This window comes from Amblyomma maculatum, chromosome 3 (genome assembly GCF_055883805.1).
Source record: "Amblyomma maculatum isolate TAMU_Amacu chromosome 3, ASM5588380v1, whole genome shotgun sequence".
NCBI classification, from domain to species: domain Eukaryota; kingdom Metazoa; phylum Arthropoda; class Arachnida; order Ixodida; family Ixodidae; genus Amblyomma; species Amblyomma maculatum.
Window position 1 is genome coordinate 190,577,435 of NC_139346.1, and position 27,647 is coordinate 190,605,081.

Sequence of the window (27,647 nt, forward strand, 5' to 3'; positions counted from 1 at the left end):
AACCTGTGTCTCGTATCGTTTTCTACGTCGGTTTTACTTAAGCGCAACGATGTTTGAACATGTTAGTCACCAGCTAGCCCAACTAGAAACCCTCTTGATGTTTATTTCGATCTAGAAAACAGTTGGACGTACATTCATGAAGTAATCGTTGCTTGAATGTTCATAGTATGTATACCCGTTCACATTGCCGCTACATGTACACGTGCAGGCGGTCCTACGCGTGTGTTATCAACCGAGTAGCACATGGCGGGCACTGCACTGTCCCCCTCGGACCAGTGCCTGCTTCTGCTGGGCCGGCCGGGCCGCTTCCAGTGGCTGGTGTTGTTCCTGCTGGCCGTACTTCAGAGTCAGTGCGCACTCAACCTGCTGGGAGCCGCGCAGCTGGCCCGGCCGGTCAGGCACCGTTGCCGCGCTAGGCCCAACGCCACCCTCGGGGGCAGCGACCTGTGGCCCGTGGTACTCGAGGGACATGAGAGGAGATACCACCCGTGCCTGCTGTACCGGTAAATGCATAGCCGTACTGCCTCCATCCTCCCTTTCCTATCTTTCTTTCTGCTGAGGGCTGATTAGTGGACACGGAAGCGGGCTCAGGTAGCACAAAACGTACTATAGCTCGAATCATCCTCTCTGGGACGCTGGTTGGGGCATCATTTTAAGCTCTGGGAACAAAGGAGACACAAAGCTGCTCTAGCGGTGTTGGGCGGAAACAAAGGAAGAGGAAAAAAAAAGGGAAAACAACGAGGTTAACATAATGCCGTATTTTGTACGATTAATTTCTTTCATATTCCATTCATTTGCTGATTCTTTTAATACTACAGCCGATAAATGACAACAGTACGCACCAACTCGTACAACAAGATGTTGTTCTAAACTAAAGGGCGCTGCTTGCCGATCATCGACCATGACGTCACAAGCGGATGCTGACGGAAAGAGGCGAATGAATGAACCGGGAAATGAACCGTGACAAAGTACGGGAACACAGAAGTGAGTTTTGGTGTGATAACTGCTGGCTGTGATAAGGTCATGTTTTGTTTGCTTATTCCTGATTCATCTAGCAGTTTCTTTAAAACGTTGCTCTTTCAAATGACAAACATATCCTATTTTCTCTATAGTCTGTAGGGCTTACTGGTTTTTGGTGCGACTTCTACCACCCCTTTGGCGTTGCAGGATATAATGAGCGTTTTCGCTCCAGTCCCTCAACTAAGAAATAAAACTGAATAAGTAATGGCTTATATGTAATCCATAATTACTTGCGAAAACCATGCTTTTTTTTGTTTTCTCTTTATTTTCCTCTCGCGGTATAACACGCGAAAGTATATTTTTGTGCAAACTACTTTCTCAGTTTTATGTTTGAGGGCCATGTAGCGTATACAGTAAAGGCCGAGTGAACGACTTGAACCAGGAATAATCAATGTTGTCAGTATGATGTGCCGCCATTTTTAACTCTTGCCACTCGTTGTTGCAGCGATCCAACCAACCACAGAGCAGGCACCCAGCCTTGTCAGGATGGTTACGAGTACCTCGCCATCGACAGGACAGAGAGCGTCGTTAGCGAGGTACGGCCATCAGTCAGCGGATTCAGCCTTGTAGATGGCAGCCATTGTGGGTTGTAAAGCAAGCGCCTACGAGCACGTTGTCTTTTTACCACCTATGACATCACTATAACCAGAGTACCGAGGAATTCTGCTGTGAATTATCCCTAGAGTAACTTTTCACAGAACTGTGTAATATAACTGACTAACGACCATAGAACCACTGATAAAAGTCCGTGTTTTTCTTTTCAGCGTTACACATATTTCATTTATACTTTGCTTTTTGCCTGTTTTCTTAATGCGCAGATAAAAAGCCTGTCTTGCACAATCAACAAGCCTAAATAACTGGTTGTAAGCAACTGACAAGTCGAGAATCATTCCCGACACAGCGCTTGCCTAGAATTTCCATAATACGAAAAAAAAAAAATATCAGTGGCACTGAGGCAAGACTTCTTATATCCTATGACTCATATATTTGATTCGACAGAAATGCAGTCTGCCGAATTAGCTGCAGCTTGAGTCCTCGCCAAACTTCTTCGCGAGCTCAGCTTCCTTAGCCATATCCCCTGTGGCACCACAGTCTTACACCCCTTGCCGGCTCTTCTGCACGCAGTGGGACCTGGTGTGCGACCGTTCGTGGCTGGCCGACCTGGTCAGACTATACCTGAGACCGGCGTCGTCCGCTCTGGGTGCCCTCGTATTCTGCGCTTGCGCAGACCAGGTGGCCGGAGGCCGAAGGACAACGCTTCTAGTGGCGCAAGCCCTGCAAGTGTCTTCGGCGGTGGCCCTGCTATTCGTTCCCTGCTTCCTGGCCTTCGCACTCATCTACGCCCTACAGGCTGCCTGCTCTGTGGTGAGCTCGCTCAGGTGATCAAACGTATGCTTGTGCAAGCCTCAGGTACCAACCAGCAAGAAAACCTTTTAGTAATGTGCACAATACCAACAGTACGTTTTCGGGTGTATTTCGCTTTGGAAGCTGCGTCAAAATTGGCCATTTTGGAAGCGCAGAGGAAAAATACATAAGGCATTCGAAAATTAACACAGGTCAGTTCAAGAATATAGGAATCTATAGGCTTATTCATGCTTTTAACAACGCGATAAACAATCCATGCATACAGAAGCAACGCAAGCGATTACGGGTTGTAACCACCGTCAGTGGATGCAATAGTGTCGTTTTGTGTTCGCATAGAGAAAACGCTATGCAATGTGGAACAAAAGAGTAGAATTCGCACGCAATATCATGTTGGTGACAATGGAAACCAAAATTCAGAGGTTGCATAAGGTTGCTTGAAGCACTCATTTCTTCTTGAAATGAAAATAAACTTCAAACATGAAATCCGTAGCGTGCAGGCAATCATGCTATCGCTGACAGCATATGCCGTGAGCAGCAGCCTTATAATTCATACTTCTCTCAGACGTGTGACATCGCTTCGAAAATAGTGCACATGAGAATAAACGGAAAGAAAAGCGAAGCAGCGCGGATTAAAATTAAACCCTGCATCATGGCCTATTTCCGTACTTTCTTCGTTCGGTGGGTGAAATCCTTTCAGTTCAGACTCGCTTCTTTCGAATTTCTGAATTTTAACTACCGCTTTGGTGTCTTCAGTTTATGTGAACATTACGAGGGCCGATTTCATTATAACTGTGTTTAATTGGGACGTATTTGCGACACCCTTTAAACTGGAATTATCGAGAGTATGCACACGGTATGTCTCAATCATGGCACTCTCGTGAAGGGGGAGGAGGTGGCTGCTCTTTTTGTCTCATCCTGGTAGGTGAGTTGTATCTATAAATTTGGGTGGTTTGTGTTGGTCGTCGTGTGCAGGGCAGCCAGCTGGTGTCGTTCGTGCTGATGCTGGAGGCCCTGCCGACACCATTCCACGTGCAGGGCGCCTGCACTTTGGCCGTGGCCTCGGCGGCCAGCTACGTTCTGCTGGCCGCGCTCTCCTCGCTCATCTCCTCCTGGCGTTACGTGCAGCTCGCGCTGGCCGCGCCGCAGCTCGTCTCCTTGGCATTCCTCTGGTGAGCGCCCCAATCGTGTATGGCTCGAAGAATGATGGGGAAGGGTTGTTAACTCTATTGTGTTAAAGGCCCCAGAAAATCCGGCATTACCTGCATTGTTAGCAAAAAATCATGCCTTTGGCAGGTGGTAATTGGCAAGTGGCGTGGCTGGCCACTGATTGCTCGGCAGGTTACGTGACGTCACGAGACCACGTGACATGGCCGAGTTGAAAGGAGCTGCTAACTCGGGCCACATAACTTAGTAGCGTATAACTGTATCCTAATGAGTACGTGTCAGATAGAGGAGACACAAATTAAGGAATTGTAGTGATTAAGCGAATAACAAATTGCGTGTACGTGAGCGGGGATCCGCAAGATCTGCAGCGAGAAGCTAATAATGCTGTCGCGACATGCCCTTAGAGTCGGAGCTTAAGTTTCGGTTAATTTTTGCATGTGATACCGCGTGTGGAATGGAAAAGAAAGGAGGCCGATTAAACTCGTTCCAACTGGTTTTTATTGAACAATTGCTTAATTCGAGACACCGTGTAATAATTAAGGAATTAGTAGAGTAAAGGGCACCTGCGCATCGTTGTTGGTTCAGCTGAATACACGCCAAGAATGAGCCAGCTAATCTACAGACTAACACCATTGAGTCTGTGACGTAAACAAGATCTGGGGGCGCTGCTGTCGCAGGATTGGGGTAACAGCGGTGGGTAGGTTCCATAAAAATGCTAGTAAACTAAAATAATTTTCTGATTTCACAGTGTTCCTCTGTGATTTCTTCGTCAGAGAAAGTCAAGTACATCCCAGATCAGAATATTCAGTATGGAACATCATTTCAGAGCCATCACATCTCTAAAACACTGCCATATACGCGTTTTAGAGCTACCTCTGGGAGTGAGCACCGGACGCGAGCACAGCCCATATATAATAAAAAGGTATAATCAGAACTTTACAAAGTGCTTGTCTCCTTTTCCAAAACTAAACCAACTAAACATTTCACACCACATATATGAAAACAGCTCTTGCTTAACCATTACAGAGCACTTCTAAAAAATGTATTAACAAGTATCCAACGTCATTTCGGAACTGATAACATCACGATAAACATGTGTTGCGATGCATACCACCCCAACATTTAGGCGCTCATCAGTCAGCCAAGTGTTTCTTCGATTCGCGCAAGGTTCATGCGTGGTCCAACATACTACCGCGTGTCCATTTGTTCGCACATACGGTCGTGCAATCAGCCCGGGCAGTCTACACGGAAGGCAGTCCTCAGACGGCATGATTGACGAAGCGCGCACAGTGGCAGACGATGGGGCAGGCGATACTCTCTGCCGCCTTCGGGGATAACCAATGCCCTTGTGTTTGTAAACATGCTGTTGATGTATAAGACAGCGTATCAACACGGTCTTGTAAAGGACTCGGGGAGTACAGAACACCAGAACGAAGAGGAAAGCAGTAAATGCCGACGCACAAGTCTCTGCGGGCATCTATTTATCCTCTTTCCGTCGTTGCGTTGTTTAGCGGTTGCATCCACATCACGCTTTCCTGGCGCATCGCTTCACATGTGTTTCTGCACACAACACCCTCCTGCAGGCTGGTGCCGCACTCGCTACCACACCTTCTCATGCGCGGTCAGCTGGCGGCGGCCGACGCGACATTACGACGCATGGCACAGCTGGGTCGCGTGGGACTGCCCGCTGGCGCCACCAAGCTGCTGCTGCAGTACGCCTCGTGTTACCAGCGGTCGTCGCTGCATCAGGCGGATACATATGGCTGCACCGCCCTGAGTCAGCTCTTCCTCTACAAGCAGATACGAAGGTATCTGCTCACCCACCTGTACCTCTGGTGAGTGCCGATAACAGTTCACTTCCTCCGTGAGGGCATGCTGCGCAACGTTTGGGTCGTGTCGTGAAAATGATCCCCTCCGAAACTCATAGCGTAGTTGTAATATTCTAACCTTGAAGAAGGGACAGAAACTCAGGCGTATTAAGGCGAAAGCCTTTAATGGCTCATGCTGTTATGGACAAAATGTGTGCCGCTTTTGCGGCGGCTCTGATTGGCTGAGGTGGGATGACGTCATAGAGGTCTCGACCAATCACACAGCACCACCACAGTATGCGCTATTGCGTGCCTTATATGGCCATATGTCAACAATCAATAACTAATTAATGACTAATTAATTATTTACTAATTTGTCAGTTGCGTAGCAGAATGTGGCACTCAGGCTTTCGCCTCTCACTACTTTAGTCGCTAAAGTCCCTCGTAATTTTATTATATGAAGTTCTAATAAAACAATGTGTCAGGTCGAATGAACCGACAGTATTAATTAGCTAGTTAGTAATTTTGAAAATTCACTGTAATACATAGGCCTATTTGTACAATATATACGCATAGCACCACCATGCTCGTGCTGTGGTTAGGGCGCTCGACTGCTGTGCCCAAGGACGTGCGATCGAATCCCGGCCGCGGCGGCCACTTTTCGATGAAGGCGAAAAGCAAGGCGCCCGTGTGCTCTACATGTTAAAGAACCTCAGGTGGTCGAAATTTCCGAAGACCTCCACTACAACGCCTCTGACAGCTTTAGGAAATTAAACCCCATAAACCATGACCAACCACATATGTCGTATAGAAAACGCAGAAAACAAAATAAAAGAAGATGAGTGGAACCGACTGCCAGCTGGCATCACTGAATGCAGCACGGAAAATTTATTTCGGGCTTTCTTCTCAGATGTGTGACGTAGCGCTCAGTTCTCTTGCGTGTGTTTCCTTCATCACTTTGTTCGTCGCGCAGTTGCCCCCTTTAGATGCATGTTTCTCATTCTGCATTATCACTTGTGTCGTGTTATTTTCTTCATTTTTATGTATTTTTATTGTACTACTGGCGTTTCTACCAATGTTATTTGTCATCTCCCCCCCCCCCCCCCCCTGCAATAATGCCTTCGGGCGCTGCAGGAATCTGTAATAAATAAATAAATAAAAAAATCACTTCCTTTGTCCTCGTCATTCGTCCTATCTTCAGCACTGCTTATCATTAAGCATCGTTCCTAACGTGTCCTCAAAATTTTAGTAGTATCTGCGAATTGGTGATGAGGACGCTGGAGATACTTTTAATTGGACAGTGAGTAAATACTGCCGTTACTAGATTATTTTTTCTTCGCTTGTGACCGCGATACGACGCACCAAGGCACGAAGTATAGTCATCAACGGGTAGAAATAACATTCGCCCGACTTAGCTAGAAGGCATGCTCAGATGACTGGTCCTTGCGTACAAAATAGCAACAATACATGGTGTGAGCAGTGAAACGCGTGTTTTTTCTTCCTCTTTGTTTGCGCAGGGCCGTGGTGTCCCTGTTCCTGTCCATACGTGTGTCCGAGATCGCGACGCTGACTGGAAACAGGGCGGCCGATCTCTTCACGCGCGGATTTCTCGCCGTCGGTGTGCTCCTTCTCGTTTTTGTGCTGGCCGGACGGTGAGTGTAACACGAGCCCGCCAAGTCCGCCTTCTTCAGAGGCACAAACAACGTTATAACATCGTCCTGGACGAATCGTTTATCTTTCGACATGTGCACATTGGAATCAATTCTTTTGCCAACAAATTGTCTATCGTGGGGCAAGAACTGCGAAACTCTGGGGTCTCTGGTAACCTAGAGCGGGCGTATACAGTGCGAAAAATACAACTGCCTCACTTGAACTGTCCGAGGCGGGTTCCAGTACCTGCTTTTTGTCTTTTACCTGGAGACAAATATGCGTCGCATTAAGTGCTTAACGCGCAAGGCTTGTCATGGCGGGTGACTTCGTAATCAGACGACTTGCGTTCATAATAGATGATCCGAATAAAGCACACGGGTGCAGCTTCATATAAGTCGCTTTATAAAGCAAACAAATTTTCTTCTCTTGGCAAAACTTGTCTGGGGCAGTTATGGCCCTCGCTCTTGTGGCAACTGGCGGGCTTCGTATTCTTGATTCTTGCACCCTCGTTGGAGCTTTGTTTTCTTTACTCGTTCTTAATTATACGCATTTTGAATAATGCACGCCATTTCTGAAGTCCAGAGAGACTCGTGTCATTGAGGTCTGATACCGTGTCCTGATAATGATTTCTATATGTCCACTGTGGCTCATGCACTCTGGCCGCAGGCTGGGCACCCTGCGCATCCAGACGCTGCTGCTGGCTCTCGGCGGGAGCCTGTTCGTGGTCGCCTCCTTCTTCGAGCACAGGCGCGCCGCCAGCGAGCACGGTACGGGAGTGGTCGTCCAATTACATGCGTTATTAGAGATTTCCACGGCCTATCGGGGTTCCCTCAATTGCATGATCTAATATGGCAGTGTTGCAGACTCATGTCTGCAGTGCAAATAAAATCGCGCTATAATTAAAGTTATGTGGTATACCTCTCGCTTACCCGTTTTCCAGCGGTGTAAACATCGTGCGAACAAAACAAAATTATATCCGGTATAGCTGTGAAACAAATGAAAGTGGGACAAGAAAGAAATATCTCATCTACATTTTGGATCATACAGTTTCAGAACAGCCGACGTGGCACAGCGGTTGGTAGTCCGGGCGCTTTGGAAATAATTTACAATTCATGATATAAGCGCTTACGACTATTGCACAAAGGGCGACTAATAAAACCAGAAGGTCGGCGACTGTCATTTTTTCATCCCTCTTCAATGAAAACAATTTAGAACAGTTTGCCAGGCATAGTCGGCACAGTGAGTTCTGGCTTATAAAGCTGACCTCGTTCTGACTTTTTCCGTGCTCATTAACAGACCATATGTCACTATAAATATGAATATATATTCATAATCGCATGCGCATATAGAAGACGCTAGTGACGAGGTCACTTTTTTTGTGTGAGAAACACTCTCTTTCTTTGGGAGCACTCTTTGAGCACACATTTATTCATTGCCCCAACCATGCAGACATGCGCTTTGCTGCTCACACACTTATTTAGATTGTCAGCAGGAGACACGGCGGATGTGTGCTTCTGGCTAGGCGTGAGCGATCAAGTTCTCCGAGCACTTCTTCCGGAATTGTGATCATGTCGAGTTTCGCGCTGGGTGGGTGCATATACTAATTCACACAGGTGGTGAAAGGTGGCTGTTCCTGGCCCTACAGGGCTGGGACGGTAGGTCAACGCCGCTTGCGGCGGGGGCTAGCCAGCCACCGAATCTTATCTGTTGTAGGCCGTCATTGCACCCGTCACCGCTTAGGTGGTGGACGACGGCTATTGCGGCGAGCGTCTTTCTCTCCTTCTTTTTCTTTCTTTACTTTCTCTCTTCTGTTCGCACGAGGCAACGGAGGTGTCTCAGCTACAGAGCCAGTAGCAGGCCTGTGCATTTTCTTTTCCTTCTTCCTACAGCCACAATAACAACAACAACAACATGCATGCATGCATGCATGCATGCATGTTGGCAAGCGTGCAAGGAATCTATAAACGAGCTGCGTATTATGCTGACCTGTATCGAAGAGGGAGAAAGAAAACCGGTCAGCATCAATGACGACAACCGCACTTGGCAGCGATTGGGATCGGTTTGCAGGATGATTTTGGACACTCGCCGCCACTCATTGCAATTGCAACGTGTGATTATACTTATACGTAACAGAGTCGATTACTGATCTCGGAAGAATCAAGCACATGCACGTTTGCGATACTTTTCAACAAGTCCCAGATCGCGAAGAGAATCAGCTAAAAAAAATAATCAGAAGACGACAGGACGCTGCAACAGTATCTTAAGGCACCTTCATTCTATCCAAAATTGTGTTCGGAACGGGAATCCAGAATGCCGGTTGCCACGTACAGGATTGAACCCGTGACCTTGGGACCATCAGTCGAATGTCAAAAACACTGAGCCACCTCGGCGGGCTTTGGTGCTCTAGCAGTGAAGCATGCAGTGTGCCGAGACGAGTTGGATTTGGTTCATCATTTTAAAACGTATTGTTCATTTGCTGTCACTATTTCTTTATTAATTTTTCATGTTGAAGAATGTGTCCGTCCTTGTGGTATTCCGTGAATCTAACGATGTCTTCCGTATTATATTTCCCCTTTCTCTCTCTTGCAGCTCTAACGGTGGACCTGTTCCTGTCTGGGCTATGCGCACTCTTCGGCTGGACCGCAGTGATCGCAGCAAAATCAACGATGCTCTTTGACATCGCGAAGTCCATGCCGACAGGAACGAGGTGCATATACATTCTGCTGGTCAAAAGTAACGCTATAAGTGCCACGACAGCATTGTGCGATAGGGCAGTACCTAAGCGCTTTCCTCGTTGTCGGTGCAGAGCGCTTGCCCTGGGTCTCTGCGTGGCTGTGGGCAGCACAGCGGAAATCATGGGACCCACTCTATCAACCTTGGTAAGGAAGACCACCGAGTACGCACACTGCGTGGTTGAACAGCGAAAGCATGGAGGACGAGGAGGAGTAGTCATGGTATACGTCCACTGTTTTGTAAAAACAGCTTCAACCCAATTTAGCGGCATGCCTGCGGTTAAGAACAAGGTTTTGATTCGCCCAATGGTCGGAAGTCATTCTGGTTTCAACGAAATTCCCGCTGTAAAAGGCCAAATTTTGCTCCATTTATCTTGGAGTGAGCATATCAAACAGGTGATAATAGCATGGATATAGTTTCGAAGTTGCATCTTGGAGTGAGCATATCAGACAGGTGATAATAGCATGGACATAATTTCGAAGTTGTATTTGCCAGACAGAGAGAAAAGCTGGGGAAGTTTGTATATCAGGATCCTCAGTGTCATTTAGCGGGTGGAGAGAGGAAGGGAAAGAGAGGTCGGAGCGGGGGGGGGGGGGGGGGGGGGGAGGGGGAGGGGAGTTGCACATGTCATACGAAATCAGCATTTCGTGACGAAAACCACTTATACGGGGTACTGGGTTCCAGGGCAATAAAAGCAGTCTAACGAGAAGTCTTCGATACTGAGGGCCAGCCGCGAGTTCACCCTTAGCTTGGGGTCATAAATTTTTTTTATTTGTTCGAGTAATGTTTCGGCTCTTTCAAGTTCGTACAATCGACTTCCATTTGTAATCAATCAGTTTCATTAATTAAGCACGCATTGCAGCTAATCCATGCATGTTTCTCCCGAATGGACTTTCCGCGGAAGATTAAATAGTTAAGAAGCTGTATATCCACCGGTACACATGAACGGTCTCCATATAAGGCATATATAGCGATCTTTGTTATAAGTGATGTTTCATGCACTACCCCATGCATGCATGGTTAGTTCAAACAGGGGAGTGCGTGTTAGCGCACAACATATACGCTGGTTCTTCGCTGGTATCATTGGAATGCGCTGATAGTATACGCAAGGCCGCGCGTTCCGGTGTTCCCGCTAACCGTGAAGGGCACTGGGGGTAAACAAGCTTGGACTTATTGCTATGGTATACTTCGTTATGTCTAAGGACAATGAGGCCACTGTGGCCAAAACCAAGGCTCTTGTAAGCTAGAAACTGCCGGAAAAACTGATTACAGGATCGTCACCAACCGTGCTAAATACATGCGTTGCTACAGTTCTATCCAGTTCAAAACGCTGGCAACCCGCCCTTTTCTGTAAGTACGTCCCAAGTATGACCATTTACAGGCGTACAGTGCGTACAAACGCCGGACAAACGTCAGAATAGCAAGAAAGATTCAGATGATCCGTTGTTATTAGGGACGAAAATCGGATTCCGTCGACTTCGGCGTCCCTTTAATAGAGTACACTATGGTTCACTGTTGAAAGGAACGCTTGATTACGCGGCCTTAACACTTTTCAAAGCGCTTCCACCAAAAATTGGTTACAATTAATGGGCCGCATTATGTCAATGCTCGAGAAGAGCAGCCGGCAGTGCTCACTGCGCATGCACTTCATGCGATAATTTGTCACCGACTCTCTCGGAAATGATTTGTAAAGCGCTGCAGCCATGCCGTCTCATGTTCCCTTTAACAGTGGACAGTACTGTACATGACTTGTGTGACCTGTGTAACTCTTCGTCGCTGGGCTCGCAGGGCGGCCTGTTGCCTTTCTACCTGCCCATGGCCGGCTGCGGCGTTCTGGTGCTGACAGCAGCCGGCCTCAGCCTCGTGTTTCCGGACTCTTGGCGCCGACCGCTGCCTGCTTGCGCCGAGGCCGCCGACGAGGCCAAGCGGCCGGACAAGGCGCGCCGGCGAGGCTCGTATTCGCCGCCCAGCAGCCGTCTGGGTACCGACGCTTCGGCGCTCGCCCTGGCCGATGACGGGGCAGCTGCGCTCACCGCCGCCAAGCTCAAGCGCCAAGCCAGGCATAATAGCATGCTCGTGAGCCTCCTCATTTCCCTTTCAATGTGATAGCACAGAGTCGGCAAATTTAGTCCGAAGTCGTTTTCTGATGCCGTCAGTGTAATGGAAGAAAAAGCAAGGTGGCCTTCCGATAGGCACTTGAATTATTACAATAGCAAAAATTATTCGAGGCATTGGAATTTATAATACATGTCGGCAAAAGGTAAAAGAACTTGCTCATCATGAACAAGAGTGCGAGAAAAGCGAGCAAAGAGATATACCGAAACCAAACGACAGGGCAGAGGTTTCATGTCTTTTTGCTGATCTCATTGCTCCATATACTTCAACTTAGTCTATACTGAAAGCGGTATGCAAACGAGTTCCGTCCTTCGAACACGTTTCTATCTATGCATGCCTGCAATAGAAATTATCCGCGATGGTAAAAAATAAAAGAAAAATGTATCGCGCATTTCACTCTACAGTTTAACAATGCCAACGTCACAGTCAGAATTTCTTTTTTTATAATACCAGTAGACGCAACACAGTTGCATTTCTGCACCTAGCCGAGCGATGAAGATCATAAAGCTGGCGGCGAAGATACAAATAAAACGGGCTGCGAAGCTACAAAGCTGGCTAAAACGCATATGGTCCAAGGACGTTTATTCTTCACTGCTTTTTGTTTGTTTTTTTAGCCATCGAATTGATGAGCCATTATCAGCTATCGTTAAGCTGGTATCAAATATGCTGGTCTTCAATAAATAAATTTTCGCCCTGGACGTGGAGGTTTTATTGTTCTTCAAACGTCATGGAGTATGAGAACTAATTACTTCTGGTATTGAACAAATCCGCATATGTTCATGATGAAAAAGAAAATAGCTATAGTAATCAATTCTAGTACAAGGTTTAATTGAAACCCACAAGGTGGAGAAGATTTTGTAATAAGGAAATGATACTCATTGGCATTCATCTAAGCGCCGTCAAATGATTTATTTCACTTTGCTATAGATGATGATTGTGTTGGATGGCTATACCCTTCGCAACGGGTCGCCAGCGCCTCGCGACGCGACGGAGCCAAAAAGTTATATAGAAAAAAAAAAGGAACAAAAGCCACACAAACACACATTTCTTTTGTAGCCGTTGGCTGCGCTTAGGAGCGTGAAAAATAGTAGTCGCTCCCTTATTATAATCAGTACTTATTGTCCTTAAAGAGACACGCGATTGACTACTGAAGATGTGGTGGGCTTCGTTGGCCTTCACCTCCTTAAGATAAGTAATTATAAATTTGTAAGTTATGTGCCCATGGCTGCAAGTAATTTCACCTAAAGTGTGAAACATAAGCAATTTTTGCCGCTTCCATTGTTTTTAAGATGCTGCTCCCCAATTCTCGGCCGATCCCCTTGAGTGAATAACTGTTATAAGGTCGTCAAAAACTGCAGCATTTAGCCGTGAAGGCCTTTACTCAGTGATTTCTTCACTTGAGACACTCATGATAGAACCTGCGCTCTCCCTGGAACAGGACTTTATTGACATCTGTCTGGGGCGGCTTTATTTTTTAGCTTAATCTTTTTTCAAGTCGATATGCTCTAACGTTCGGCCAATGATGTGCTTGTTCGCAGAGCACACGAACCAGATCGGAAACGTCCTGCAAGCAGCCGCTGGATTCGATGGACTCGAGCGACATACCGCGAAGCACTTTCGTCGCCCAGATGGTGTACCCGGAGAAAGGAAGCGTGTACTTCCAGTCCTGCCGGGTTCGTGAGTTGCCGCCGTCCAGTAAAATGCCGACGCGTACCAACTCGGCGTCCTCCGGCGATGGCAACGAGTCGGACGGCGATGAGTCGAGGCTGACCGACTTAGAGGACGAGCTGAACCGCGCTTGGGAGATGGGTGCACTCAATTTTAGGACATCACAGCAAAGAGCGCAGCCGCACCAACAGCAATACTATGACATGCAGGTCTTTGGCATCACACAGAAAAAGCCTTGCCAAGGGACCTTCATAAGCGAAACTGCATTCTGAAGCTTTGGAATATTTTTAATCGCGCATCGTTGCGTGCTGCGAAAGGCTTCGAAAATTTGAGCGTGCCGCGCTTGAGTATCGAAGCCACAATTGTTGGACTGATACTCAGTGTATACGTCAGAGAGGAAGACACATCAACGTCAGTGAGCAACTGCACGCTTTCTAGTACTGTTCCTAAGCAACAACATGCCTTGAGTCATTATTCAGCTTGGCCCTTCTTTGGGAATATATGGGTCGCAAGATTTTAAGGTCAAAAACTAATCGCGTGAGCTATTTGTCTTGACGAAGATTTGGACAAGTAAAAACGGGCTGCCGGAAATTAGCACACATGGTGATAATAGCACTACTCTGCAATGACGTCGCATCATGCTGAATAAAATAAAAGCAATGTTTTTTATTTTTTGTTTAATATACAAACATAAAAATTTTCATTGTTTCCGTTTCTTCCCAGTTTCATTTACCAACTGTTCCATCTACTATACAATATCTCCAGCAACGTAAACTCATCTGGAAGACATCATTAAAGCAACTATTCAAAACTAAACTAACACCTGGCACATGGGTGAGGAAAATCCATGGGTAACGCTTTAACCAGGTCGTCGACAGGGCTTGAAGTCAGGGGATCTCAGGAGGTCTGAGACCTCCCGCCAGTATTGAGGTGTCAGAGACCCCTCGCGCTCGAAAGTATAAGGACTGCATTAATACGAAACAGGCTTCCATTTTCCATTTTTGACAATGGTTTTTAGAACATTCCTTCTCTATTGGTTCCGCAATTTCGTAGAGAATTTTAATAATACCATTAACATATTTTCTAAAACCAAAGACTGAGGAATATAATTTCTCCCCTTTGTAAAACATTATCCTCGACAGGTAATTTCCCGCTTTTTATTTATTTTATTTATTGATGCCTGAAGTATACCAGCAGCCGCTTTCTCTCTCCCTCTATTTCCCTTTCCACCTTTGCTAGAATCTCTAGAGACCCCCTTTCGATGAGGCCAGACTTTAAGCACTGGTCGTCGAACGTTCTATTCAAAAGACGATGAGGACTCAGTAACCTAGGCATCGTCGATCAATTTCTAAATGATGGCCCTGCAGAAGTTCCTCCAGACTACGCAGAAAGGCGTTTCCTTTACGAGCACCCATATTGCACCCGCAAATTTTATTCGTTTTGTTCAGCGGAAGAGCAATCTGCTCTCGTATAGAGCTTTCCCTGTGCATGACACATTTTTGCTAAACCTGCAAGCTTCTGGTGTCAACGGCTGCTATTCCGCGCAAATCAAAATAAGTAATATCAAAACTATGCTCTTTATGACGGTGAATAAGAGATTACACCCATACAGGTCAGCATATGTATCTAAATATGTATGGTATGCAGACAAATGGTGCAGCAGAAAAAAAAAAAGCAGTATTATGACACTAACTGCTAAAATCTCATTAGAGATTTCCTAAGACATGCTCTACCTTTCTTCAGTAGCGCTGACACACGTATTCCCGCGAATTTTATGCCGCTAAACAAGTTCAACGCAAATTTCCCGCCACCATGCATGCACACCCCGCGTGACACTAAAGATTCATTTAGAGATAGCTTCTCTGTAAGTCACAAAGTTGTGGACGACTAGCAGGCAGCACAAAGTCAGAACAGAAGCTCACACTGAAGTTCAAAGTAATTGTTTTCAGTCGGGTGTGCACCATGATTTTTGTACTACTAAGATAGCGGCTTCGCCTCTTGGAAAAGGTGTCGTTGACGCTAGCTTTTCAGCTCCGGTACAACATAAATAAAAGGGCACGTGTACCTTCTTCCGCTACCCGAAAGGCGAGAATGCTACCTATAAGCAAAGTGAAAGAATTATCTTAGCAAGAGGGAAGGCATGGATCCTGTACTGATTCGATTAAGAAGCAAATCAGGCCACATACCCATGCATGCGTGCAAGAAAAGATGACTATTGTTGCGTATGATGGGGCATGAAGACATACATTTCTGTCCTCCTTTAAAATGACTAGTGCTCAAGACGGGCAACGAAGAAACCGAATTACAGCTGGAGGTCCGCAGGGTGCCACAGCATTCGTGTTGCGAGGAGCAGGGCAAGCGCAGGAAGGCGCGAGCACTTGCAGCGAGGATGCGAAGAAGCTGGACGAGGGCCCGCCACGGTGGTGCAGTAATTAAGATGCCCGACTTCTGTGCCGGAGTAGCGGGTACGATTCAGACCGCCGGCGGCTGCGTTTCGATGGAGTCGAAACGGAGAGGCGTCCGTGTGCTGTGCGATGTCACCGCACGTTAAAGATCCCTAGGTGGTCTAAATTACCCCGATGCCCTTCGCTACGGCACCTCTTTCTCTATTTTAGCTTTCTCTCCCACCTTCCTCCCTTCCCTTGCGGCGCGGTTCAGATTTCAACAGGAAATATGTGACAGATACTGCGTCTTTCCTTTTCTGTCAACAAATTAATATTATTACAAAGAAGGAAGTACTGGAGACATTTGAGCCCATGCTGTTTCGCTGTACCGCATCCGCAAAGCCACGTCGCGAGATGCTCGCGGCGAATCATCCCGGACAGCATAGAGATTGTCCTGTGGCAGCGCGGCAGTGCGTGCACCCGTGACAGGACATCGGTGAGCATCTGCGTGTTCATTGAGCGGGCGGGCTTGAATTTCCGCTTGTTCTTCGCCAGGTGGCAGGCTCGCCGCACACCTTAGACCATATAATCTTGGACTGCGCGGAGGATCCGCCTACGGCAGATCTCCCTCGCTTGAACACTGGGAAGCTGTTCTCGCCATGCAGCCGGGTCCCAGACGTCCAGTCCCGGGCCACGGCAAGAGCGCAAGAGGTCGCTGACAGACTTGGACTGCCGGCCACCTGGAGAAGCTGAATGCAGCCCAATGCAAAAACCCATCTAAGTTGCTTACAAATAAAGTTTTCTCTCTCTTTCTCTCTCTTGCACAAGCTCCCGGGCGCCCCACCCCGACAGCTTGCGCAGTGATCAAAGTAAAAGAGCTTTATAGAGCTATTTAGAATATGAACAAATAACTCTGAGAGCAGGACGGCAGCCTGCCTCCGTAGAGAGCCTCTCGAGCAATCTCCGTCGTCCCTTCACATTCGTGTCCGAAAACATTCGCGTCTTCCTCTCTCGCGCGCGCGATCTGTCTGCGACAAGGCGCTACGTACACATGGCTTCATGATGCGGCTGGCGTCATACAAGGGCTTTTGAACCAACTTCCATTGGTTGACCCGTTTGAGCCACAAGTCTGATAAGGTTGTGTGTTTCCTAAAAACAGCTCCAAAAGTCACCTGCTTTTCAATAGATGTTCAGGACTTAATTGTTCTACAACGTACCACATGGGAATTTCTTCAGGCTGTGGAAGAATGCTCGGACATAACCATTAATGCGTGAGATACGTTCGAGCATGTTGCACGCTAAATTATCCCCTCAAATGAATTTTCCTTCCCTTCTCTTACAACGTTTCTTGTGGCAGTAGCGCTAAGAGCAGTGTCCGATTACGACCAGTGTCCGATTACGGCTGCTCGCACGCAGTGGTTCGTAAACAGTGCTCGAACACTTACGCGCGAGCGACGCGAGCTTATTCACTTTTTGTATTTTGCAAATTACTTACGAAACTCCCCTTGTCCTTCTTGCTATCGCTTCCCTCTGCGCTTCTCCTTGCTATCTCCTCCATTTCCTTTTTCTTTGCCGCCGGTCGCAGTTCGGGTGCTTAAGATAATAGGTCTATCAGTTGTCGCGGCAGGCAACATTGTTTTCCTTCTTTTCTGATTATTATTTTAATAAAAGGCTACTACCAACATGAGTTCGCGTCGCTTGCACGCAAGTACCCGACCACTGGCCACAAACCACTGCTCGTGGGCAGCCATTGCGATTATTTACAATATATTAACAATAGGTATATAAGCCGGCAACATTCTTTTCTCACCTTTGTTATTATTATTTTAATAAACCACTACCACCACCACCCCCACTGCTCCGCGACGCTCCGCAAATAGGTTAACGGGGGAGAAAAGGACGCTTAATGTGCGCAATCAGCTGGTTTTCTTTCGGCGCGCGCGCTCGCCTCCCACGTGCTTTCCTGACGTCGCGTTGTCTGGAGACAGAAGACTCTTCCTTGATCGCCTTGAATACGCCCGATGATTAAATGGAAAGAAATAACAGCAATAAGGCCCCAAGGAAGAAGTCCATTTATGAATAAATATAGTGTCTTAAAAATCAGCAAGTTTGGTAATTTAGGTTTCTCAGCAGAGGTTGGAAAGAGCGATATAGTTTAAAGGTATACGATATATATATATATATATATATATATATATATATATATATATATATATATATATATATATATATATATATATATATATATATATATATATATATATATCGAACATTTTGGTGTCCCAGGTTGCAGTAACGCATCGGAGTTCGGCCCTGCGAGCATATCTTCACCTGCGTGTGGTTTGCCGGCCGCTGTAATTTCCGAAGGAATGATAAGCCATGCAAGTCAAGACCGCCATTGAGAGTTCCTCCTTTTATTCGCGCGTGTCCAGTCGCCATGAATGGTTTCATCTGTCAATCGGGACCTGCCGGCAGCCCGAAGCGACAACGTTCGTCGCGACTCATCATTCGCCGTTCGTATCTGTTCGCGCCACGCGTACTTCGTCGCTGCATCCTCTCTTCCTATGGAGGCGTTCAGAAGGATTGGTCACTGACAGTCTTGGATGAACTGGCTGTAATTGCAAAGGGATTACGCATTCACCGATTGATATAGTAGTGTTCTCCTGCGATAGCTTTGTAATTGGGTGCACAACAAACAAACTGTTTCCGGAGAATCGATGACATGAATTTCGGCCCCATTTCAGAGGCGCATGTAGCGACAGAACTGCTCTGCAAGCATGCTTTCTTCGTGTGTGCAAATCAGATAGCCGCTTGCACGCAATTTCCAATCATCAATTTGAATGCAATAGGTACGTAAGAAAAGATGCTCACGGAGCATCAATTGGTTCGCCTGCTACATGCACTGCTACCATGACTGTGTGTCAGGGCATACCACCGGTAAGTTGGACTACTGGCAATTCTGCCTCGTCTGTTGAGTTTAAAGGCCAGCCGACCAGGCTCCCGGCGCGAAAAGTGATCGCAGAAGCGAGATGCGCCCCTTGCAAGAGCACGATGCGCGGTTTGATATATCGAATGTTCCGCTAAACGCTACTTCGATAAACGAAACAACACGCGCCCCAATACTTCTGAATGGCATTGTAAAGGGTAATTCTTAATTCGATATAAGCAATAATTTCATATATCCGGGATCGACTGTAGATCACAATGAAGCTTTTTGTATATGAGCAAAGAATCGAAGTAAGGACCCGAAAAAAGAAGAGGGTATAGGGGCCGCGAGTTCAGGCCGCTACCACAGAAAGCGAGGAGCGGGCTGATAGTAGATAATGATTTTTGACACTGGAAGAAAAAAGCTCTTCATTTTTGCTTTTAATTTAATAACAATCTCAATCTGTGAAAACCAACATGGATGTACACCGTCTGAACCGGTATAAACGGGCGGTAAGTTATAGACCACACTCACCGTCCGTCGTCACGGTTTCTGGCGGGATTCTGCGTCACAAGTTACATCACATAGACTATACTCAATGGAATCTCGCTCAAATGTTTCTCGGAATAAACTTCTCAGCCACATTGAGAGCACATAACGTTTTCTTTTCTTTTCTTTTCTTTTTTTTTTCCTTCTTCTTCAAGTTCGAAGGGGAAATGGCTTCAGACGGTCCATCACCTGCAAGTTTTCAATGCTGTAGAACCTGGAACGTAAAAAAAGTTCATATTTATACCTTTTAAATTGTAATTTGATATGCGAAAAGCGAATTTTCAATGTTTCATTTATAAATAAAATGTTTAAAAGAGTGCATTTTGTTTACAGCATGGACTTTCCTTTTTCTATTATAAGCCGCAAACACCTGAACCCTGAACACTCAGTCGATTGCAGTGGGCGCGTTTACGTGTTTCGGCAACATTGTACACCCCTCTTTCGCATTTGATGTGCACGTGTGTTGACGGCCGCGATGGCACGAAAGCCCAAGAAGAAAGTAAGTGCTGCGTATTTTATTTATATTCCTCACAGTAGTAGTAATAACAGGTATCGTGTAACTACGTGATTCCTCATTTAAGTGCAACAGTTGATCTCTTTTCTTCCTGTGAATTTTCGTCCGCTGACACTGTCGTGCACTCGTCGCCGAATAAACTACAGCAGCTTCCGTGTGACTTTTACATATTAGCTGACGAATAGGCTGTGTAATATCGAGGATCGGAGTAGTCAGTGCAAGTAATACCGATGTTTTGATTTACTGAGACGTTTTTTATATGCGCGCAGCAAACGTATCGCGCTGATCGTAGTTAGCTGACTTATGATTAGTCGATTCTTTTTTTTTTTTTTTTCTTTGTGACAGTCCCTTGCTTGTCACGTAGCAGCGGCGATTAATTTTACCCTTGTGAATATCACAGGGAACCTCAGGAGCGGCAACACATTACATAAGCAGAAGGAGAGCTTGCAGAAAACTACAGTTGTCGCTGAAAGATTTCAGGTACGTGCTTCTGTTCTGGTTTCGTCGACGTAGATGTCTCTTTAGCGCTGCCAAGAGCAGTAAAGGATTCATTGTGCGAACAATTAATTTCACAGGAGGCTATGCATTCTCAAGGGGATATACCCGGTTGAACCGAAGCACCGACGACATGTCAACCACGGCAACTCGGCGCACAACACATTCTACCTTGTGAAAGACATCAAATTTATCGCCCATGAGCCCATCATCCAGAAGTTTAGGGACTTCAAGGTGGGCACCTTCATCTTGAATTTGCGCGTATTTGTATGTTGCTTTTGGGCCTAGATAACTGTGTGCCTTCTTTTCACTGCAAGTACTGTAGTTTGTGTAAAATATTTAATGTCAAGCACCTCTGGCGCTTTGTGATAGTAATAATGTTCTGTTTAATTCGAGGTACGTGTGTATCGCTGAGAAATTTCAATGCACCAAAGGGCTGCTTTTTCATATTTTGACATGTAATGTGACATTTAATTGACAAATGTTTCTTAACGATACCGTTAAATAAAAAAGAAAAGAAGATATTTTGTCACTTTCATAACAGTATGTTGTTATTGAAGTGGTGGTGCATGATTTATAACAGGGGCGTAACTGGGGCCAAATTATGTAGCACTTCGTATAAAACCGTTCTCAAAACACTCGCAATGTCTTGCTCCTAATGGTTGGCCCTGACCAGTAAACAGGGTACCCTAAAGCATTGGGGCATTGTGAGTGTTTTGAGACTGGCCTGCAGTGCATTCATGCGTTTACGTGTTTCTGTTTGCTATGCTTGATTAGATTTTCATCAGGAAGCTGAGGAAAGCTATTGGAAAGAATGAGCGTGACACTGCTGAACATATCCGCAACAACGAACCTGTCTACAGGCTTGACCACATTGTGAAAGAGAGGTAATTATGAGTAGGAGCACATTTCCTTTGGCATTAATGTTAAAATATGGAGCATTGATATAGTGTGGTAGAGCCCCTTAATTTTTTACCCATTTGTTATAAGCACTATTTGGGGGGGGGGGGGGGGGGTGCACTGGCTAGTTCTCTGAACCAACTAGATGTCCTGAGTTCAAGTCGGGCTGCAGCTGCTGTGTTTTGATAGAGGTAAAGTACAAGGAACCTGTGTACTGTATAATGTCAGTGCATGGTAAAAAAAAAAACAGGTTGGTTAAATTATCTGGCGCACTCCGCTACGGTGTTCCTCACGGTTTGAATTGCTTTGGGGCGTTAAAATCCCATGAACCAAACCCAAACCAAATCTTTTGTTAAAAATGGTAAATGACTACATAGGCACAAAGTATGTGACACTTACATTTACACTTTTTTTGTGGCTTGTATTTTACCTACTTAAAGAGAAGCACTTCAAGTTTCTGAAATTATCTTCGAAACAAGATCTTGACATATTCCTTGTCTTTACTAGGTACCCTACGTTTGTGGATGCACTGAGGGATATTGATGATGCCCTCTCCATGTGCTATCTGTTCTCATCTTTCCCAAAAGGAAAAGTTATTAAGCCACACCTCGTGCTGTTGTGCCGGAGAGTGATTGGTAAGTGTAGATACCATATAGAAGTGCCTATCGTGACAGTAATAATGTTTATTGACTTGCATGGCTGCCTTTTGTTGTTTAGATCACTTGGTTCTCTCCTAGTTTTCATTTTCCAAGTTCTATCTTCTTTGCAGTGGAGTTCATGCACTATGTCATTGAGACCCGAGCACTGCGAAAGGTGTTCATCTCCATTAAGGGCTACTACTACCAAGCAGAAATCATGGGCCAGACAATAACATGGATTGTGCCTCACAATTTCTCATTCCGGGTAGGATGTAAAATTTTCTATCAGCATGTTTCATCATCTTAAATACAATATATTTATCATGTTTAATTTCGTTATAGCAACCAGTTGATGTGGACTTCAAGATCATGGTGACCTTCACTGATTTCTATGTCACACTTATGGGCTGTGTCAACTACAAACTGTACCATGCGCTAAACCTCCACTACCCACCAAAGGTAACTATTTCAGTTTCTAGGTTCAGTGTAGTTAATGTAATGCTTTATCAGGTTCCTCTTTCTTACTATGTGCCACATATACCAACCGTTATGCCTTTGTCTCTGCTTCTGTCTGCACTTAACAAAGATAGTTCCAGTTCTGTGCAAGTTTCTATTACAGTTCCTTTCCAGGTTTTCCATTTTGCATGTTTGCTTATGCTCCTTGACGTAGTTAGGTGTATTCAGATTTTGTAGCTGACTAGTTCAGTTCAGTTCAGTCGTTCAGTCGTGTCCGACTCTTCGTGACCCTATGGACCATATCACGCCACGCTTTCCGGTCTCTCACAATCTTCCTAACATCACATAACTTCATCTGCAGCGCCTCGAGGATGCCATCTAACCATCGCGTTCGCTGCGTACCCCTTCTCCGGTGACCCTCAACCTTTCCCAACAGCAAATCTTTCTCCAGCGACTCCTCTCTTCTCATCAGATGACCAAAGCTGACTAGTACTTCACTGGTTCTGTGTCACCCGTTTACACATTTTACACGAAGCACATATAGCTTGTTCGGTCGAAAGAGCGTCGCTGTCATAACCGAAAATGTAGAAAAACTTGCCATAAAAAATATGCACATGATTTTGTATCGAAATTGTGATGCAACCATTCTTCGTGCAGCATTCACGATGATGTCATACCTCTTAGCTTCTCAGCTAACATCCATGCGCTAGTAAACTTGCAGGCTAGTTTGCGATAGGGATTTGATCCGGTGATGTTGTATGTGCCTCCAATTGTATGTCGTTCATGATTCATGATAAATGTAGGTGTCCTCCGAAAAGTAAGACAGGTACTGCATCTTCCTTTCCCCAAAAACCGAGCCATCTAAAGATGTAGTAACAATTTGCCAAACTCTGTGCCCAGTTTCTCAGTGCCAAAAATTCATGGAACAAAAAGGCAGGGTTAAAGGTACTCTCACGTCTACGCTTAAAATGTTTTGCACAAGTGCATGATGAAAGTTACACTGATATGAACCTAGCCTGCTTGGCATGTTGGTTGATCATTACTGTGTCCTGTGGTGGATCTTTCGTGCGTGCTTGGCTAGAGCTGAGCACGAAGACCTGGGCAAAATGCAACATGATTGTGTACCGTGGGATGCTGGTGCTTGTTGAAGAGCCCCAGATGTTCAAAATTTCCACATCTCTCCAATGCAATGTCCCTTTAGCCTGAGTCGATTGGCTGCGATAAACCCGTCAACTAAACCATTATATTATTTAACTGTACAGCAAGACATAGACAGAGAAGGAGAAAAAAAACATCTCATCGTTATCTCTTGCCTATGTTTCGTTCCTTCTCTGTTGCTATTACATTATTTCACCAACACAGTACGTACCGGTGCAGACAAAAGTAAATGGAGCACGCTATTTCTTTCAAAAATGTTTCACGCTTAAACCAGTAGTAAACGCCAGTGCATTTTCACTTGGACAAATAGAATAGTTTTCTGATATCCAAATTCAGAAGGCGTGATTTTAATTTGAACAGAAAAACGTGCTCCATTTACTGTAGGCAGGACAGTTATGTTACATGCTTTTGAAAGAACTGGTGGTCGTGGGAGATTGCTCTGAATTGGTTGATACAGGGCTTCCCATCTCATTTCTGCTGTCATGCCATTTGACATGTCAACTGGAAGCACTGCATGCTTTGTTAGTGCTAAATGAGAGTGGAAATCAGCTGGCATTAGCAGCTAAGTGCAGCTATATCGACTATGGTTGTCATTTAAAGACCAAGTGCCCCTTGTATAGTTTTGGCACAGGTGATTCTTCTCACCCTCTTCCTATAACATATACTGTAATGTAGCTATTTGAATACTCTTCCTTGTACTTAAATAATATATTTGATTGAAGCATTATACATAATATGAAACAGATTTTTCATATTTGAACTGAACTTTTGAAAAATAGAACAAAAAATTGGAATAGGCAAGGATATAATCTAAGAAACTTAGTGAAAAATTTTCAAAATGTACAAAATGTGGTACAATTCCTTTTTGCTTACCTTAGAAATATGGCTCGCATATATTTCCCTTCTTGGTGTCAACTTTTCTGAGAGCATGGAAAAAAAAACAGGTGACCTTGAGAAGTTATTATTTCGAATATTTACACCATCCTGCTACTATATAACTTATAAACTGAAATGTAGCTATTTAGATGTCCTTTCAAGCACATGCAAAATGTTTTTAATAAACATTGTACATAATATGAATAAAAAGATTCTGCAAATTTGCTGAAAAAAAAAAATTGCAAATGAGTCACGAATGTGAACATAAAAGCTGCAGTGAAGTTAGTTCAGAAAATTAAAAATGTGCTATACCTCTTTTCTTATTGTGAAAATTTGCTGCATTTACCTGCAAGGTTCTGCCCTTAGGGCTGTTAGGGCTGTTCAGAGGCAACGATCATTGCTCTGTTCCCATGATGGTTGTTGCAATTCTGACGTACCCATCCTCCTAACTACACCAAGAAAATTCGATGAAGCTAACTTGCCAAGGAACTAATATTTTTATGTCGTGAAGGCCATTTTAAAGACCATGCCACGGCAGTCGCTTTTTGATGAAGGCGAAAAGCCAGGCTCCTGCGTGCTGTGTGATGTTAGTGCACGTTAAACAACCCCGGGTGGTAGATTTTCTGGAGCCCTCCACTGCGGCATCTCTCTGAGGGCTGTCATAGCCTAAGTCCCTATGGGACTTAACCCCGTAAACCAAACTAAACCATTTTGAAGGCGTGCTGCTCTCTTAACTACATTGCTATTGTTCTCATCTCGGTCTTCTGCTCATAACAAAGCTTACAGTTTTTATGTTCTGAAACGTTTTTTGGTTTATCGCTCTGGTTTGCCATTAGAATTGAACACCTGTTCAAGGAGCTTTTTTCTGTAAGCTAGGTGGTCAACTCAGGCTCAATGTGGCTGAAAGAACTTTGCCCTTGGTTGAAGTTCTGGAAAAAGGGCCACATTTACCGGAGCTTTTTTTATTGCTTAAACCCTACCATGGGTCATTGAAACCTGAACGAATAGAGATAAAACGGAGTATACGCAGTTAGCATGTGTAACGACTCAAGAGCAAGCTGAAATTAAAAGTAACTTCATTCACCTTGGAGCGCTAGCTGAAATTTCATACTGATGCTAGTAACCTGAACCATCATCAGAGATGAATTCAGAGCTCAGACAGTTCTCTGCTGCTGTCGTCCAGAAAATCCATTGTGGAAGCAGCAGAATCATGCAAACGGGACCGAATGTGTTGCGCGTCTAAATTTTAGATTACACCACCTTGCATCAAATAATTATTTCTTCTGCATCCCTGTCTGCCAGAAAAGAAAGTAAACAACACGAAAACAAACTGCTGTTATCATACTATCGGCCTATATGATGGAATATGCTCCACGCTCGGAAATTTGAGTGTGATAGCGCGTCGAAAACCATGGGTCATATGTGAGCAATGTGCTATGGGGTGGTCTTTGATAAGTGAATGTTCAACTAGTGAACGAATCAGAGAAGAATATTACTTTCACGTTATGCAGGCTAATATGCTGAAGTTCAAATGCCAGTATCAGAATTTTTTCTAAAGACCAGTGGTTGTGCAGGTTTGTCTTTTACGTGTTCATCAGCACAGGGAGGCTGATGCAGTCGTGCCTTTTTTTATGTGCAGCTCGAAAATGAACCTGCGGAGCCTGCCGACATTGATGACGAAGATGAGGAATCAGAGGTAAGCACAGTCATCTTTTTTCTCCTCTTTCTTGGCTCTCTAGAGCTGACTTCTTGAAAATGTATTTTGTTGTTCAACGTACCTGGTTTGCCTGTTCTTAATTTTTTGTAGGCAGATAAAAGAAAAGCTCCTTTTTCTTGCTTTTGCATCATGCTGTCATGAACTGCATCGTTAAACCTTTCATTGATGAACTAAACAGCAAAAAATTTAATTAGCGCAAATTAAATCAAAATCTGGTGCAAATTTTTAAGCCTGAAATATTTTTATGTTGTCATGAAGCAGGCACTTACAGTTAGTCAGCAACCACATTGAGAAAAGTTTGGAACACAAATGGCATTTGGCATTATGCATTTTGCATACTGATATTCCTATGCACAGTAGAGCTCTGGGTGGGGCCTGCAATATCCCTGCACATTCCGCTAGGGCATGATGTTTAGCCACTTTTTTCACTTTGACACAAAGACTCTAATATTATCTTGCTGAAATATAGCACGAGGCCTAGTTCACTTTCTTGAAACTTGTTTTTAGCACGCATTCTTGGAGAGCGAAACATTCATGTCTACCAAAATAGTTAAGCGCTTGGAGGGCGGCGGGCTGGGCTTCATCTGCTGGCAGCCGTTTCCATCATATCAGAGGCAGTCAAGATAGCACTTTGGAAAAACCCTGCACTTGTTGCAATAGGGGGGCAGAACTCTGGTGCAGTGCAAAGAGAAGCATGACACATATTGAGACGAGAATCAAACTGCTGTGCCGCAGAGTCACATGCACACGGCTCGGTGCATTCTTTATTTTCCTCTTCGGTGTCCTGCGGCACTTTATGCCCAGCCTGGGCTCCCCGCCTAGACTAGAAGGGTAAATGAAACAAAAGGGCCGGCAGCACAGGTGGGGCAACGGGGAGTAAGAAATGGCAGACAGTGCACTATCACAATGAGACGCCGAATCGAGGTTATAGGTACGCTGGGTTGAGGCAGACCAAGCTGATTTCCCCCTTCATGGCCATTCTACTATAGGGCAGCGTTTTTTGTTGCAGCACAGAATGGTCTTCGTAGGCCAGGATTTAGTCTTGCCTGGATGGCATTGCAGCTAAGAGAAAAGTGTTTGGAAGTAGTGAGATGGGAAGGGAGGGGAGTAGTAGGCGATAGGTCGTTAATGCAGCCTGTTCTTTGTCCAGTCACCATTTAGCTGGCCGCTGCTTGTGGCCACCTAAGGAGGGTGCTACAAGCTCATCTCACTATTGTGCTTAATTGGAAAATATCAAGTGCCTAACAGGAGTGTGTTTTGAGAGAAAGCACGATTTTCTATGTGTGGCAAAAAATATCATCAGGAGCTTTTTTTTGTAATGCAAGCAGCATATTTGCAGATCATCGACCCACGGAAAAGAAGCAAGAATTCTTGTGCAGTTTCTCCCCCACATTGTACCTCTACATTAGAACTACTTTTGTATCCTCTTCATATCCTGGAAATAGTTTCATACTCTTTGTTGTAAAGCACAATGATGGATTTACCTGACTTCTTTTTCGTTGGACATATTT

At 45.2% G+C, this 27,647-nt stretch overlaps 2 protein-coding genes across 2 annotated transcripts in view; both read left to right on the forward strand.

Annotated features, from left to right (window-relative positions):
- Positions 1 to 243: 243 nt before the first annotated feature.
- On the forward strand, positions 244 to 14,174 carry LOC146197269 (organic cation transporter protein-like). The gene is made up of 11 exons (XM_084596455.1): positions 244 to 503; positions 1,466 to 1,556; positions 2,146 to 2,385; positions 3,358 to 3,554; positions 5,133 to 5,384; positions 6,875 to 7,009; positions 7,674 to 7,774; positions 9,597 to 9,714; positions 9,814 to 9,886; positions 11,529 to 11,816; positions 13,394 to 14,174. Exons 1-11 carry the CDS (start codon positions 244 to 246, stop codon positions 13,793 to 13,795), a joined length of 2,157 nt encoding a protein of 718 aa, XP_084452581.1. The 3' UTR covers positions 13,796 to 14,174.
- Positions 14,175 to 19,760: 5,586 nt separating this feature from the next.
- LOC146197270 (pescadillo homolog) overlaps positions 19,761 to 27,647 on the forward strand; it is a 35,569-nt gene continuing 27,682 nt past the window's right edge. Inside the window, exons 1-8 of the mRNA XM_084599063.1 lie at positions 19,761 to 19,881; positions 20,297 to 20,376; positions 20,472 to 20,625; positions 21,169 to 21,278; positions 21,799 to 21,926; positions 22,061 to 22,194; positions 22,272 to 22,388; positions 26,059 to 26,115. Coding sequence (XP_084455189.1) covers positions 19,858 to 19,881; positions 20,297 to 20,376; positions 20,472 to 20,625; positions 21,169 to 21,278; positions 21,799 to 21,926; positions 22,061 to 22,194; positions 22,272 to 22,388; positions 26,059 to 26,115 — 804 coding nt within the window. The 5' untranslated portion in view covers positions 19,761 to 19,857. The remainder of the gene's footprint in view (positions 19,882 to 20,296; positions 20,377 to 20,471; positions 20,626 to 21,168; positions 21,279 to 21,798; positions 21,927 to 22,060; positions 22,195 to 22,271; positions 22,389 to 26,058; positions 26,116 to 27,647) is intronic.

Coding starts and splice junctions, on each gene's coding strand:
- LOC146197269 (XM_084596455.1), top strand. CDS start 244: ATGGCGGGCACTGCACTGTCCCCCTCGGACCAGTGCCTGCTTCTGCTG. Junction 2,386..3,357: donor TACAGGCTGCCTGCTCTGTG/GTGAGCTCGCTC, acceptor CGTCGTGTGCAG/GGCAGCCAGCTGGTGTCGTT. Junction 9,887..11,528: donor GACCCACTCTATCAACCTTG/GTAAGGAAGACC, acceptor CTGGGCTCGCAG/GGCGGCCTGTTGCCTTTCTA.